Source organism: Spinacia oleracea, chromosome 3, assembly GCF_020520425.1.
Source record: "Spinacia oleracea cultivar Varoflay chromosome 3, BTI_SOV_V1, whole genome shotgun sequence".
In the NCBI taxonomy this organism is placed as follows: Eukaryota; Viridiplantae; Streptophyta; class Magnoliopsida; order Caryophyllales; family Amaranthaceae; genus Spinacia; species Spinacia oleracea.
Window position 1 is genome coordinate 2,578,666 of NC_079489.1, and position 12,738 is coordinate 2,591,403.

At 34.8% G+C, this 12,738-nt stretch overlaps 1 protein-coding gene across 1 annotated transcript; it reads right to left on the reverse strand.

Moving 5' to 3' along the window:
• Positions 1–178: 178 nt before the first annotated feature.
• LOC110784175 (probable CoA ligase CCL9) lies at positions 179–6,070 on the reverse strand. Its single transcript, XM_021988610.2, has 4 exons — positions 5,822–6,070; positions 2,961–4,011; positions 1,656–1,759; positions 179–855 (listed from the first exon to the last, which is right to left on the reverse strand). The coding sequence occupies exons 1-4, from the start codon at positions 6,020–6,022 to the stop codon at positions 637–639; spliced, it is 1,575 nt and encodes a 524-aa protein (XP_021844302.1). The 5' UTR covers positions 6,023–6,070; the 3' UTR covers positions 179–636.
• Positions 6,071–12,738: the final 6,668 nt, after the last annotated feature.

Here is a 12,738-nt window from a genome sequence, read left to right on the forward strand (position 1 = left end):
ACAAATTCTTTCCAAATATTGCAATAAAGATTTGCTTTCTGCCATACATTTCTACCATACATTTTAAAGTTCCAAATATTGCAATAAAGATTTGCTTTCTGCCATACAAGGTAGAGTTGTATCTAAACCATACATTTTAAAATCAATAACTCATATTGATGAGAAATAATAGGGGGAATTATGTAAAAATAATATATGAACCATTGAATTATGGAGAAATAATACCTTGTAGAGTTATTTTAGAACTCTAGAGGATCCAAAACCTTACATTACATATATGGCATACATACCTAAGTTAATCTCCGACATCGACATACATTCATACAGTATAATTCTATTCTACTACGTATAAATCAACCATGTTTCTGATTAATCGATACATATTTCTTCATGAAGGATCAATATGCTACAATAACTCTGTTGTATTTCTGATATGTTTGTCACCCCATTTTCCATAGACTATACAATGATAAGGGTGGAAAGAACATACTGTATTACATTTTCAGAGATAAACCGAAGTTACATACCCAGAATGATCAAACCAAAGGACAGTTCTGTTATGCTAAAAAACCAGAACTACCTATATGGCTATATAGTGCCCGGACAAGGCGGCGTTTGGTTCATCTTCTTTCTTTCTTAAGCCCCGAACTTGGGAACTTTAGCAGTCGAGATCTGAGCTAGGAAGTGTTCCGCCACGATTCTTCTTTGTATTTTCCCGCTTGCAGTTTTTGGTAAAAAGTCGGTGATGAATACCTTCTTCGGTACCTTGAATGATGCTAGCATTTTCTTGCAGAATCTTGTTACCGCTTCCTCGTCAACCTCGACTCCTTCTCTTGGAATGACTGCACAGTTTATCTGTTCAAAATAGCAGAAATGAATGAATCAGTAACCAAATTACCCCGTCCTTAAAATGTCAGAACAATGTAGACCTGATCAAAAGTCGGGCCGGGTCGGGACATAAAATCAGCCCGTCCGGGCCAATATTGTGCCCAACCCCACTGTTTCGGGCCTAAAAAGCATCATACGGAACATTTTATAAAAGATTCAAGTTCCTTACAGAAAACGTCATTTAAAACAAATTATTGGTGATAAAAAGGCGTTGTTTAGGCAACATCAGTTCCGGAAAGTCAACCTAACCAAACATGATCATGGAAATCCTCACACACAATACCAGCTTCTACGCTTTACCTTTCAACCACATCATTAGGCATAACATGACTCAATTCCACCTATATTTGTCTTTTGGTATACAAAAGTTATGTTCATAGCATCCACGTAAATGATCTTACCAAATCTACAAGTCATATGTATGGCATGATGATACAAAAGTTATGTTCATAGCATCCACGTAAATGATCTTACCAAATCTACAAGTCATATGTATGGCATGATGATACGAGACATTGCTTTGATGATACCAAATCCCGTCATTAATCATGAAGGACGTAGACTAACAACTTATTATTTTAAAGTTTAAGGCATCGTTTGGTAGGGTGCAAAACGTTTCATGGAAAATGATTTTTCTCGTTTCGAAAAAGGAAAACTAGTTTGAAATTGTGCTTTCCATGAAAAATCATTTTTCACTGTAAACATTTTACACCAAACCAAACGGAGCCTAAAGCCTAACACAAGAAGGAATAGAAATTAGATTTTACCTCTTCACCGTACTTGTCATCAGGGACCCCGAAAGCAACAGCTTGCGCAAGGTCAGGATGCGACAAAAGCACTGAATCCACTTCAATTGGTGATATCTTTTCCCCTGAAAAATATTTGGTGGTAGAAAACAACTCCATATATTAGACATTTTTTACTTTATAACCCCAACTTGTAAATATACAATCACAAACACGGGGATACAAGTGGAGCATAATTAACAAAGCAAAGAGGTAAAGATAAAAAGTAGAGCTATTGAATAACAAAAAGGATGGTGATTGTCGACGAGGTTCAGTTGCTGACCAAGAAAGAAAACTAGGATTAAGAAAACTCAGTTTACCAACCATGAAAAGTAGTTGATCAACAATTCAACTTGAGACTAATAAAATATGGTGACTTTCTATAGGCAAGTTTTAGGTGATTAACTTAAAATACTCCTTCTGCCCCTGGAAGATTGACCCCGACAAGATTTACGACATTGGAATAGTAAAACCTTAAAGAGTAAATGAAATTATGATAATCAAAACTACTTAATCATGGTGACTTTCTAAAGGCAAGTTTTAAGTGATTCGACTTAGCACTCCCTCCGCCCCTACAAGATTGACCACGACAAGATTTACTGTACAACATTTGTATAGTAAAATTTTAAACAAAAAATGTTAATTATGATAATCAAACTCAAGACTTTTAGATATGACTCCCTGCAAAATAGACCCATAGACCCTACGGACGAAGGGTGTAACATAAATGTAGTGACTTGTGATAAAGACAATAAACGGCCACATAAATTGTGACTCAATGACTCATCATGAGCAAGCAGAAGTTGGAACCCATTTCAATGTCCTTAATGGTCATTTTACCAATCCATCCGAAAAAACCTTTTTGGATTTTCCTAAGTTAAACTTCTATCGTAACTATAACACTACGAGCCACGGCAGCCGTGATTGCTTAATGTGCTTGCACATAGCACATAAAAACATAGGACCGTAACGTAATTCCTATAATTGCAACAAGACATTATATTATGATCACACTACTAGAAACTTTTGAGCAACTTTGACAAAGGAGTCTATGATGTCTAAGCAAATTAGCATTAAAATTATTAATGGCATGTTCGACAAACTTAGTAATTTAAAACTAACAAGCAATGCCCTTACCATTTACCAAGACATTTCTCATATTGCTAAACTTCAAAGTGAGTTCATAACGAATTTGTTAATCAACATAAACTTAAACAATTGCCATAAATAAACATCAGCATAAATAAATGCCTTAAAATAGCCAAATAGGGGATAAATGATGTATACCTCCACGGTTAATGAGCTCCTTAATCCGACCCACCAAATGCAAATACCCGTCTTCATCAAAAAACCCGACATCACCCGTATGGAACCACCCGAATTGAAAAGCCGACTTGTTTGCCTCCGGGTTATTCTTGTACCCTTTTGTGACATTCGGGCCCCTAATACAAATCTCTCCTTTAGACCTCGGTCCCTGAACTTGACCATTTTCATCCAAAATCGCCATCTCCTGACCCACGGGTCGCCCAACTGAGCTCACTTTATGCGGCCCATCCTCAGGCAACGGGTTAGAACACATTAAATGGGTCGCCTCCGTCATCGCATACGCTTCCAAAACGGGTGCACCGAATGAATCCTCAAGCCGGTTCAAGATAGTCGGGGCTAACGACGCGCTGCAGCTCCGAATAAACCGGAGTTTCGGGTATTCTGTTTCGGGTTTGCTTACGTGGCGGTCTAGGATGATCTGGTGAATGGTGGGGACTGCAGTGTACCACGTGGCATTGTATTTCTTCATGTCAGACCAAAACGTCGACGCCGAGAATCTCCCTGCTGAAGGGAGAGTCACCGCCGCGCCAGCACCGAGTGAACTCAGTAACGCCGCCATCAACCCGTGGACATGAAACAAGGGGAGGACAATCACCGTCGAGTCAGACTCGGTTAATTTGTATACCGATTTGATGTTCCTGACAGTGGAGAACAGGTTGAGTTGACTCAGTGGGACACCCTTGGGGCGGCTGGTTGTCCCGGAGGTGTGGAGGAAGAGTGACACGTCAGAAGGCTCGTTAACGAGTGTGGCCAGCGAGTAGACTGAGTCTGACTCGGGCTGAGCTGAGGAGAGTGTGATTTCTGAGTCAGCGGAGGTGAAAGATGCGGTGGCGAGGGGGAGGTTGATCTTAGAAGCGGCGGCTTCGGCCGCTTTATTTCCTTCTGCACAAGTGATGAGGAGTTTGGATTCTGAGTCAGAGAGGTAGAACTCGAATTCATCTGCCGTGTAGGCTGCGTTTAGTGGTGCTGCGGTGGCTCGAACTCGGATCACCGCCAAGAACATAATCACAAACTGTACACCATCAATTAACTTTCATTAGTTAAGAAAACATTCAAATTATGATTAAGGAATTGTAAATAAAACTTCCCTAATTGATACTCTGTATGATGATTATAGTGACATAATTTACTAAATTAATCACAGGTAAAAGTTTTGATAAAAATCTTATACAAGTATGGACTTCCGACAGCAAATTTATGAAATGAACAGAAATGTACACTTGACATTAAGTGTAACTGGGCCTAATTTTCGTGTACTTTTTCTCTTAAAATAAAAATATTAAGTGCACCCGTACTATGACACTCAATCTTAACCACCGGAGTGACCGGAGTACCGGACAAAGACCTCATTGGTTCAGTGGTTCTATTGTGAGTGTGTGACCTTAAGAAAATCACTCCCAAAATATCAATGTTACTTTAAATTAATTTCAAGTTTTAATAACAATATTAATTTAGAAATTAGTGCCCAAAATATCACACTCATCTATATTATTTGGACACTTTTTTAGGGCCATTCGGTATCGTTTTTATTACCGACTTTTTTGTGCTTCATAAAACTAAAAATCAAAATGTGAAAATCACATCGAGTAGTTTCCAATTTTTTTACTGCCAGTTTCCAAAATTATCAGATGACTACTTTTTAGTTTATTGTTTAAACTAAATTATATGACTTTCAAACCTTATGGCTCGTTCGGCATTGTTTATTGTCTTTCGTTTTATGTTTCTTACAAAGCTAAAAACCAAAATATAAAAATAATACAAAGTAGTTTCCAGTTTTTTGTTGTCAATTTTAAATCACATGATTACTATAGGTATGATTTGGTTCACGATTCAATATAAATCATATGAATTTCAAAACCACAAAACTGAAAACTGCCGGCAATAACAAACGAGCATTAATTAATGCGTAGGGAACGATTGGACCCTTTTTAATTATTTGGTTTTATGATTTGGAGGTTATACTTCTGTATGTACCGTAAAAAAATTTAGTATGAGTTGCAAACACATCAATTTACTTCACTTGTAATACTTGTAAAGTTACTTATCAAAGATATCTTGGCCTATTGGACAAGATGAGCGCATGTATATGGCAGCTCGCACGTTCAAATCTCCCCTCCCCGTTTGTAATTTAAACTGCCCCTCGTGGCTCATTTGCATCAAAAATAGTAAATTACTATTTGATAACTTTTCACAATTAAAATCAAACTTTGCCCCTCAGGTGGAGACCAAATGGTCCAAAACCCACTATTTCCTTTGTTTTTTTTAATCCTCGTGCGGTTCGTGCCCATACAAATGTTTTTTATTGTTAGCACCTGGTTCACTCTTAAGGCCAATTCGTATTCGGGGCGAGTTTTTTGTTGGATAGGTTTCAGTCCCCCCAAATTTGTTGCGGGTATCGAACACGGGTTCTCCCCACCAAGTTCCACCCCAATCACCACTGAACCAACAAACAATTGGTACAGGCACTGAACCAACAAACAATTGGTTGCCCATACGAATGTTGCAACAAGAGAATCTAAGTTAATTTGCAAATTAAAATTAGTCATACCTACAGTAATCACTAATCAGGCATTAAAATTTAACAATCAACAACAAAAAATAGAAAAATGGAAACAAAAAAGAACAAACGGACCCATAGTTACTGCGTAGAGAATTTTCCCTTTTATATGGAGTAGAATCAATATTCTCAACTTCTTTACCAAAAAATACGATTAAACGCATAAAACATGACTTAATAATAAAGGTAAAACAATTAATTAAATAGAGAATTAGGACAACTAAATTCTACCAATAAAAATTCAGAGAAATCAAACGAGGTATACCTCAAAGGTGTTTGGGAAGGTGAGGGCAACAACATCGCCGGGATGAACACCGGCGGCGAGGAGGCGGGAGGCGGCATGTTCGACTAATTGGTGTAAGTGAGAATGAGTTACATCAAACTTACCGGAGACGGAAATTGCTCTCCGGTTGGGGAATTTTCCGGCGACTTCTTTGAGTAATCCGGTGAGGGTTAAGTTTTCCATTTCTTTTTTTTTTGGGTGAAATGGTGTGACGGTAGTGAGAGAGATACGAGAAGTGGTGGTAAGAATGAATTGAGTATATATAGACGGTTGAAGGGGGCGTGTGGGGGTCACATGAGAACTATTTACCCATTTTTTTTGTTTTATTTTTATTAATTAGTAGGCCATGATAAAAGTTGTGAGGTCGTATTCGTAAAATTTAGCGGGTAGTATTGAATAGTAACGAATAACGGTTGGTTGTTAACATAGTGGTAATTAATGCAGTAGTCGGTAAAAGTAGAGGCTGATCTCGTGTAATACGATAAAGTTTATATAATTTTATCCAATGTTACCTTTGAACGTTACTGTTTTTAACGTTTGAGAAAAGATACTAAACCGCTACCTCTACCGCTAACTGCTACCTAAATCTCTACCTTGCAAACACTTACAAATTTTACAAAAAGCGTCTTGAATAGGACAAAATGTTTCCCTCTACCTTAAATATTACCGCCAAATACACCTGAAGTATTAAAAAAAACAAATAACATAGGTATGTTCATTATCGCTTTGTTTTCTGTTTTTTAAGAGTGGAAATGATAAAGTTATTTTCAGATTTTTGTTGGCATGTTTTCTAAAAAAAAATGATTGTGCCGCCCGGTACGATTGATTTTAAGTTCATAATGACCTTTAAATCACATGTTTTTTTACAGAGTTCACTTTTAAAACCAAAAACTGAAAACTCACACAGATATCAAACTGGGCCCTATAATCTTTTGATTTTGATTTTAATTTTGATTTTTGAGGTCATGCATAACGTAAAGTCTGATTCTTCTTTGCTTTAAATCTGGCCCTAATGAGGCAGAAAGGTTGGTTATTCAAGAAGCACGCAATTAACACAAAATTTGGGGATGTACTTTAGAAAAAAGTTAGTCTTCACAAATTACCCATGGGCCATGGGGCCATTAGTGGGTAACGGGTCAATTGAGTACAATCCTTTTAGCCATTAATCTTGGATAAATAAGGATAGTCTGATTAGTTCTTTGAGTCTTTGACTTATTAAATTGATCTTTTCTTAAATTTACAAATCAAGGTTAAAGTCTGTATTTGCTCAATTTATGTCCACTTACATCAAGAAAAATAAGTTCAGGTAATATAAATTCAAAAAAAATAAGTGTTATTGTGTTATCAAGTGTTCCGTATGATTTACAGCTAAACAACTTTTGATATGTTTTTATTAAGTTTAGGTAAATCCAGATAAGGGAAAACCATGTAAGTATTACTTAGTACGAAGTACTCCAAATGATTAATATTACTTAGTACGAGTATATAATCTACAAATGATTAATACGCTATATTGGGATACTTTTATGTTCGATAAAAGTAGTTGTTGCGCATTTTGTTGGTTGTGACTTGTGAGCTTATTATTGTAATGTTACTTTGAAGACTTTTAATCTAAATGGAAAGATGATTGTGCTAAACCATATGTCATTTAACATGTTTCTCTTGTTTTAAATCTTATATCATTTAACAGGACCCTAATTCACTGCCTAATACGGAGTACAAATCATTTCATAACAAATTAAATTACTTTATATTGGCAACAGAAGCAAATCATTTTGAGCATGGAATTCATTTTTTAGTTGTCTCGTCATTTAATTCCTCCCTAGTTATAATTAAAGTGATAATATAGCATTTAGTACACAAAGTAGGCTAAAGCACTAGTTCCATGTTTAACTCCTTGCATATATTCTTTGCATGAGTGACATGACTATATGATCACATTAGTATAATATAGTCACAAAGTCTAACACCACTATTTACCGGAAATCAGGGGTGGACACAGACAAACAGAACTACTCGTGAACAGTTTGGAATTAAGGTCTTGTTCTGTTCACCTTATTTCTACTTATTTCAAGAAAATAAGTTCAGTTAAGTTCAGATAAGATAAGTTCAGATAAGATAAGTTCAGAAAAAATAAGGTTGGCCAAGTTCAATTTATAACTAAAATAAGTTTTGATAAGTTCTAATAAGTTCAGATAAGTTCAGTTAAGTTCAGATAAGTTCAGATAAGTTCAGATAAGATAAGTTCAGAAAAAATAAGTGAAAATCAGGTGAATAGAACGCAACCTTAAGTCACTAATTTCCATTAAAATTTGATCGGGCTCGATTTATGTGTTAATGAATAAAGCTAAGCTTAAAATTATACAGTATTTTGCATATTAAACGAGTCAAACTCAATTCCAATGGCATTCGACTTTAAATAAACTCCTACATTCGTTCATTTATGAAATACGCATGCATCATGTTCCACTTTAATTCCTGTGAAAATTAGAAACAAGCAAGAATTTAATCAGGTCCGATCCTGACATTTTAAGGGCCTAGGGCAAGATGATAAATTGGAGCCCTTTGTTTTCATATTTTCTAAAGAATACGACAATGTATACGTAGCATATAAGATACATATAATTATCAATGTTGTGTTTTATTCCCGTCCAACAAGAAAATATAAGATAAAATGTCCTTTATAAGTTTCATCGAAACCAAGATGTAAAATATTTTTAAAGAAGTCGGTAAAAAAGAGTCCTAGTGAGACAAACAACACCAAAGTGAAAAATTACGAGAAAAACAAATTCACCATATCAAAAATTTGAAGAGTTGATCCAGCCAAAAACAATAAACTGAGAAGGTTTTAGAAAGCGTAGAGTAAAAAAGAAAAAACAAGAGATACACCAAGTCAGTAAAAATGAGGTAAAATTGATACGGAAAGGATCGAACCCGGAATATCTTCTACTTCGTTGGAGGCTTCAACCAACCACGCTGCCAACTATTTTTGTATGTGCATGCATACATATGCTATTTAACTTGTATCTTAAACAACAATTTCGGGGCCCTCCCCGCTCGGGGGTCCTGGGCGGTCGCCCCTCAAAACAACCCTCAGGGTCGGCCCTGAACTTAATTATAGAACGGAGTAAAATACAATACACTATCTCCATTTTAAAATGATATTTATACTTTTCGTTTTAATCCGTTTTATAATGCTATTTACACTTTGCTTTATTTTGTTTGTGACATAAAAATTTACTACATTACCCTTCTAACCCATAATATTTACAATTTTCCACTCGTTTTCTCTTATTTTATTCTTTTTTTTTTCTAACACTCAACCATATTTTTACACATTTCTCTTACTTTATCTATATTTTATTATATTTAACCAATTTTTTTATTTTTGTCCCAATATTTATGCAAATAGTAACTGTAAAAAATTTTATGAAACAGAATTAATAGAGTAGATATTTTATGAGATTTGTACTTGTATCTAGTTGTAAGTTGTTACACCAATGCCTAAAGTAGAAAAGGGTGGCATTAAGCTCTATGTTATTATTGGGGATTTGAGGTAGAAAAAACCAAAACCAAAACCAAAACCAAAAGGAAAAGCCAAAGAAAGAAAGAAAAGTGGCAATTGTAGAATAGGTATAGGTTTTGTAAGGGGGAGGGGAGAATTGGGGGAGGTTTGCCACGTGGAGGGAGTTTGGTTTTTGAAGTGATTTGGTGTGGGGAAGTTCACGGGTGTCGCAAGTCCATCTTGAAAATTACACCACTTGCTACTTGCTAGTTGCTTCTTCGTCCACCATTGTCTATCTATCAATCCCTTCTTTTTATTTTTTATTTTTTATTTTTTATTTTTTATTTTTTATTATTTTAGACAAGTATTTAATTTTGGTTGCGAAAATGATAAAGGTCGCAACATGCGACCTTTAAGCCATGTCACAATCATGACGTGGTATGCTTATGTGTCATGATTTAAATTGGAAATTAAAATATTTAACTTATATAATCTATTATACATGTTTCAAAAAAAAAGTAGGAAGATCTTAATATTTTAATTTGTTTCCTTTTTTTATCTCGAATACCTTATTTACCTATTTTCATAGTAAAAATATTGAATTGATAGTAAAAATAATTTGATGACGCATACCCTACGTGACGCCTATGTGTACCAATTAAATTCCTACACGTAATGTTGTCGCAACTTGCGATCTTTATCATCACCCTTTTGGTTGTGTACGTGTCTTGGAAGGGCAACGTGGCATGGATTTACTCCAAGCCTAGGATTACAAATTCTAACCTATTTATGGAATGGTTGTAAATTTTAGTGGCCCAAAACTTTGGGAGATGTCAATCCACTGATTAGATGATCGGTAAATGGAGAAAATGCGTGGTATGCAGATATATTTTATTATTATATATATTGTTGATTATAAATGATATTGTTCTTTCCGTCAAGAAAAAATAATGGTTATATGAGGCTTTATTTCTCCTTATAATACCTGAATTTATTTGAATTGAATTGAATTGATTCCTGATCAAACATGATTGATATGATATGATATAATTTAGTTGGTCCTGATTTCAAAATAGTAAATTTGATAGAAAAAACTTAATCACAAATTCTTATTTACAAAGGGTGTACAATAATTATTGTACACCAGAGTAAAAGTTAACTCAAAATGCTTAAAAGTTAAGCTTATATATGTAAAAGTTATCTATTTTTTAGTGATAAATTTTTTCATTTTAGTAAAACTTATTTCTTCAAAATCACTAATAATGTATAACATTAATCATTTAACCCTTTAAAATGTATATCTATCAACTTTTTTTACTAATATAAAAGTTAATCAAAACTAGGTTAAAGTTACAAAAAAAATAGGTAAAAGTTATCTTGGTGTATAATAAATTTATTGTATACCTTATGCGCGCAAGACCTTTTAAAACTTATTTATCCTAATTGAATCTGATTACAACTTATTTATTCAGAATAATTGGACAATAAAGAAATAAACATTTTGTATGAACCACTTTATAAGATTGAAGAGCTATTCTCCAAGGTCGGTCATTGGATTATTGATCCTTGTATTCCCCGATTTGGCCATTCCTCACAAGATGTAGTCGTATGACCTCGTATAGAATATATCGGGCCGGGGCTAGTTCTCAATTGGATTGGGTTAGTTTTGAGATAGGTAGTCCGGTCTCAACCTCACTAATACTAGAGCTAATCATCATGGGCCCAGCCTGCCGGCCCGATAATCGACCCGATTATCAGGCCCGGTTCAAACTTTTTTTAAAAATTATGCAAGTTTTGGGCAATGAAAAACAACAATTTAAGTTATAAATTTGGCCAGACCCGAAAAGCCCGATGATTTTATCCTGAAATAGTGGGGTTTGGGTACACAAAATTGGCCCGAAGTTTGGCCCGACATAATCGACATATTTTTTATTCCCTCGGCTCGGTCTGAACCCGACCCAACCCGTCTTTTGATCAGGTGTAACTAATACTAGTCCAAAGTTACACTCAAATATCACTATCACACACAAGTTGGATTAGAATGGAGTAACGGGGGAAATGGTGGAATGTTTTACGCGCAAAATAAGAAATCAATATTGCACAACAGATGGTTATATAAATATTTGGTGTATTTTTTTGTTAATCTCAATTTGTCAAAGTGCCGGCTAACTACCCTAGCTTTGAACATAAAAATGAAAAAGAAAGAGGAAGGTAACTGCTAGATCATGTCGAATTTTTTGTATCAACCAATTTATAAAGTTCCAAAAAAAAGGAGGAGATTATTAAACAGATTTATAAATAGAATTGAATAAAAAAAGGAGGAGATTATTAAACAGATTTATAAATAGAATTGAATTTTATACAAGCGTCTACCAGGGTCCCAATAAAATATTGGTGCGTTCTATTTCCCTGATTTCCACTTATTTTTTCTGAACTTATCTGAACTTATTTTAGTTATGAACTATACTTGGTCTACCCTTATTTTTATCTGAACTTATCTTATCTGAGCTTATCTGAACTTATATTTCTCGAAATAAGTGAAACTAAGGTGAACAGTACAAGGCCTTAAGTAGTATATCTTTCCTAAACTGTAATTTATGTAGGAACGCATGTACGTCAAAATTATGTGTCGGTCGATGTAGTTAATTGTTTAATATGGAGTATAAGTAAATACGAAAATGATAAAGGTCGCAACACGCGACCTTTAAGCTGTGTCACAATGATGACATGACATGCTTATGTGTCATGATTTAAATTGGAAACTAAAATATTTAACTTATATAATCCATTATACATGATTCAAAAAAGGTAAGAAAATTTTAATATTCTAATTTGTTTCCTTTTTTATATCGATTAATCTATTTACATATTTTCATAGTAAAAATATTGAATTGATAGTAAAAATATCCTGATGACACATAGCCTACGTGGCGCCTATATGTACCAATTAAACTGCGACACGTAAGATTGTGACAACTAAATGTTGTCGCAACTTGCGACCTTTATCATCACCCAAGTAAATATTTTCATTTTTATGTTGATTTTTTTTTTATATAATGATAAGAAACTAGGCTAGCCCCTTTAAGAGAGCCAAGTCAGCCAACCTAATGAGGGAAAGAGAAGAATCAAAACACGAAAATCATAAGGACAAATTAGGATAAGAACATATGTTTCAGCGTCACAAAATTCGTCATTGATTAGCTTCTCGATAGTAGTGAATGATCGAAAAACAATCGAAATTCTTCCTACTCGCATCTTCAATGCGCTCACTTATCTTCCAAGGGACATGCCAGATTAATTCAGTTCATCGAGTTCATCACCATCAAGTTATCCCCTCCAATAATGAAATTTTTACACCTCATCACCACTGCACTTTTAATTCCTTTTCAGAGCT

Excerpts from the sequence above, each read along its gene's own strand:
- LOC110784175 (XM_021988610.2), bottom strand. The coding sequence starts at position 6,022 with ATGGAAAACTTAACCCTCACCGGATTACTCAAAGAAGTCGCCGGAAAA. Across the intron at positions 1,760-2,960 it reads GGAGCTCATTAACCGTGGAG|GGGAAAAGATATCACCAATT; the intron begins GTATACATCATT and ends AATATTTTTCAG. Across the intron at positions 856-1,655 it reads ATGACAAGTACGGTGAAGAG|ATAAACTGTGCAGTCATTCC; the intron begins GTAAAATCTAAT and ends TATTTTGAACAG.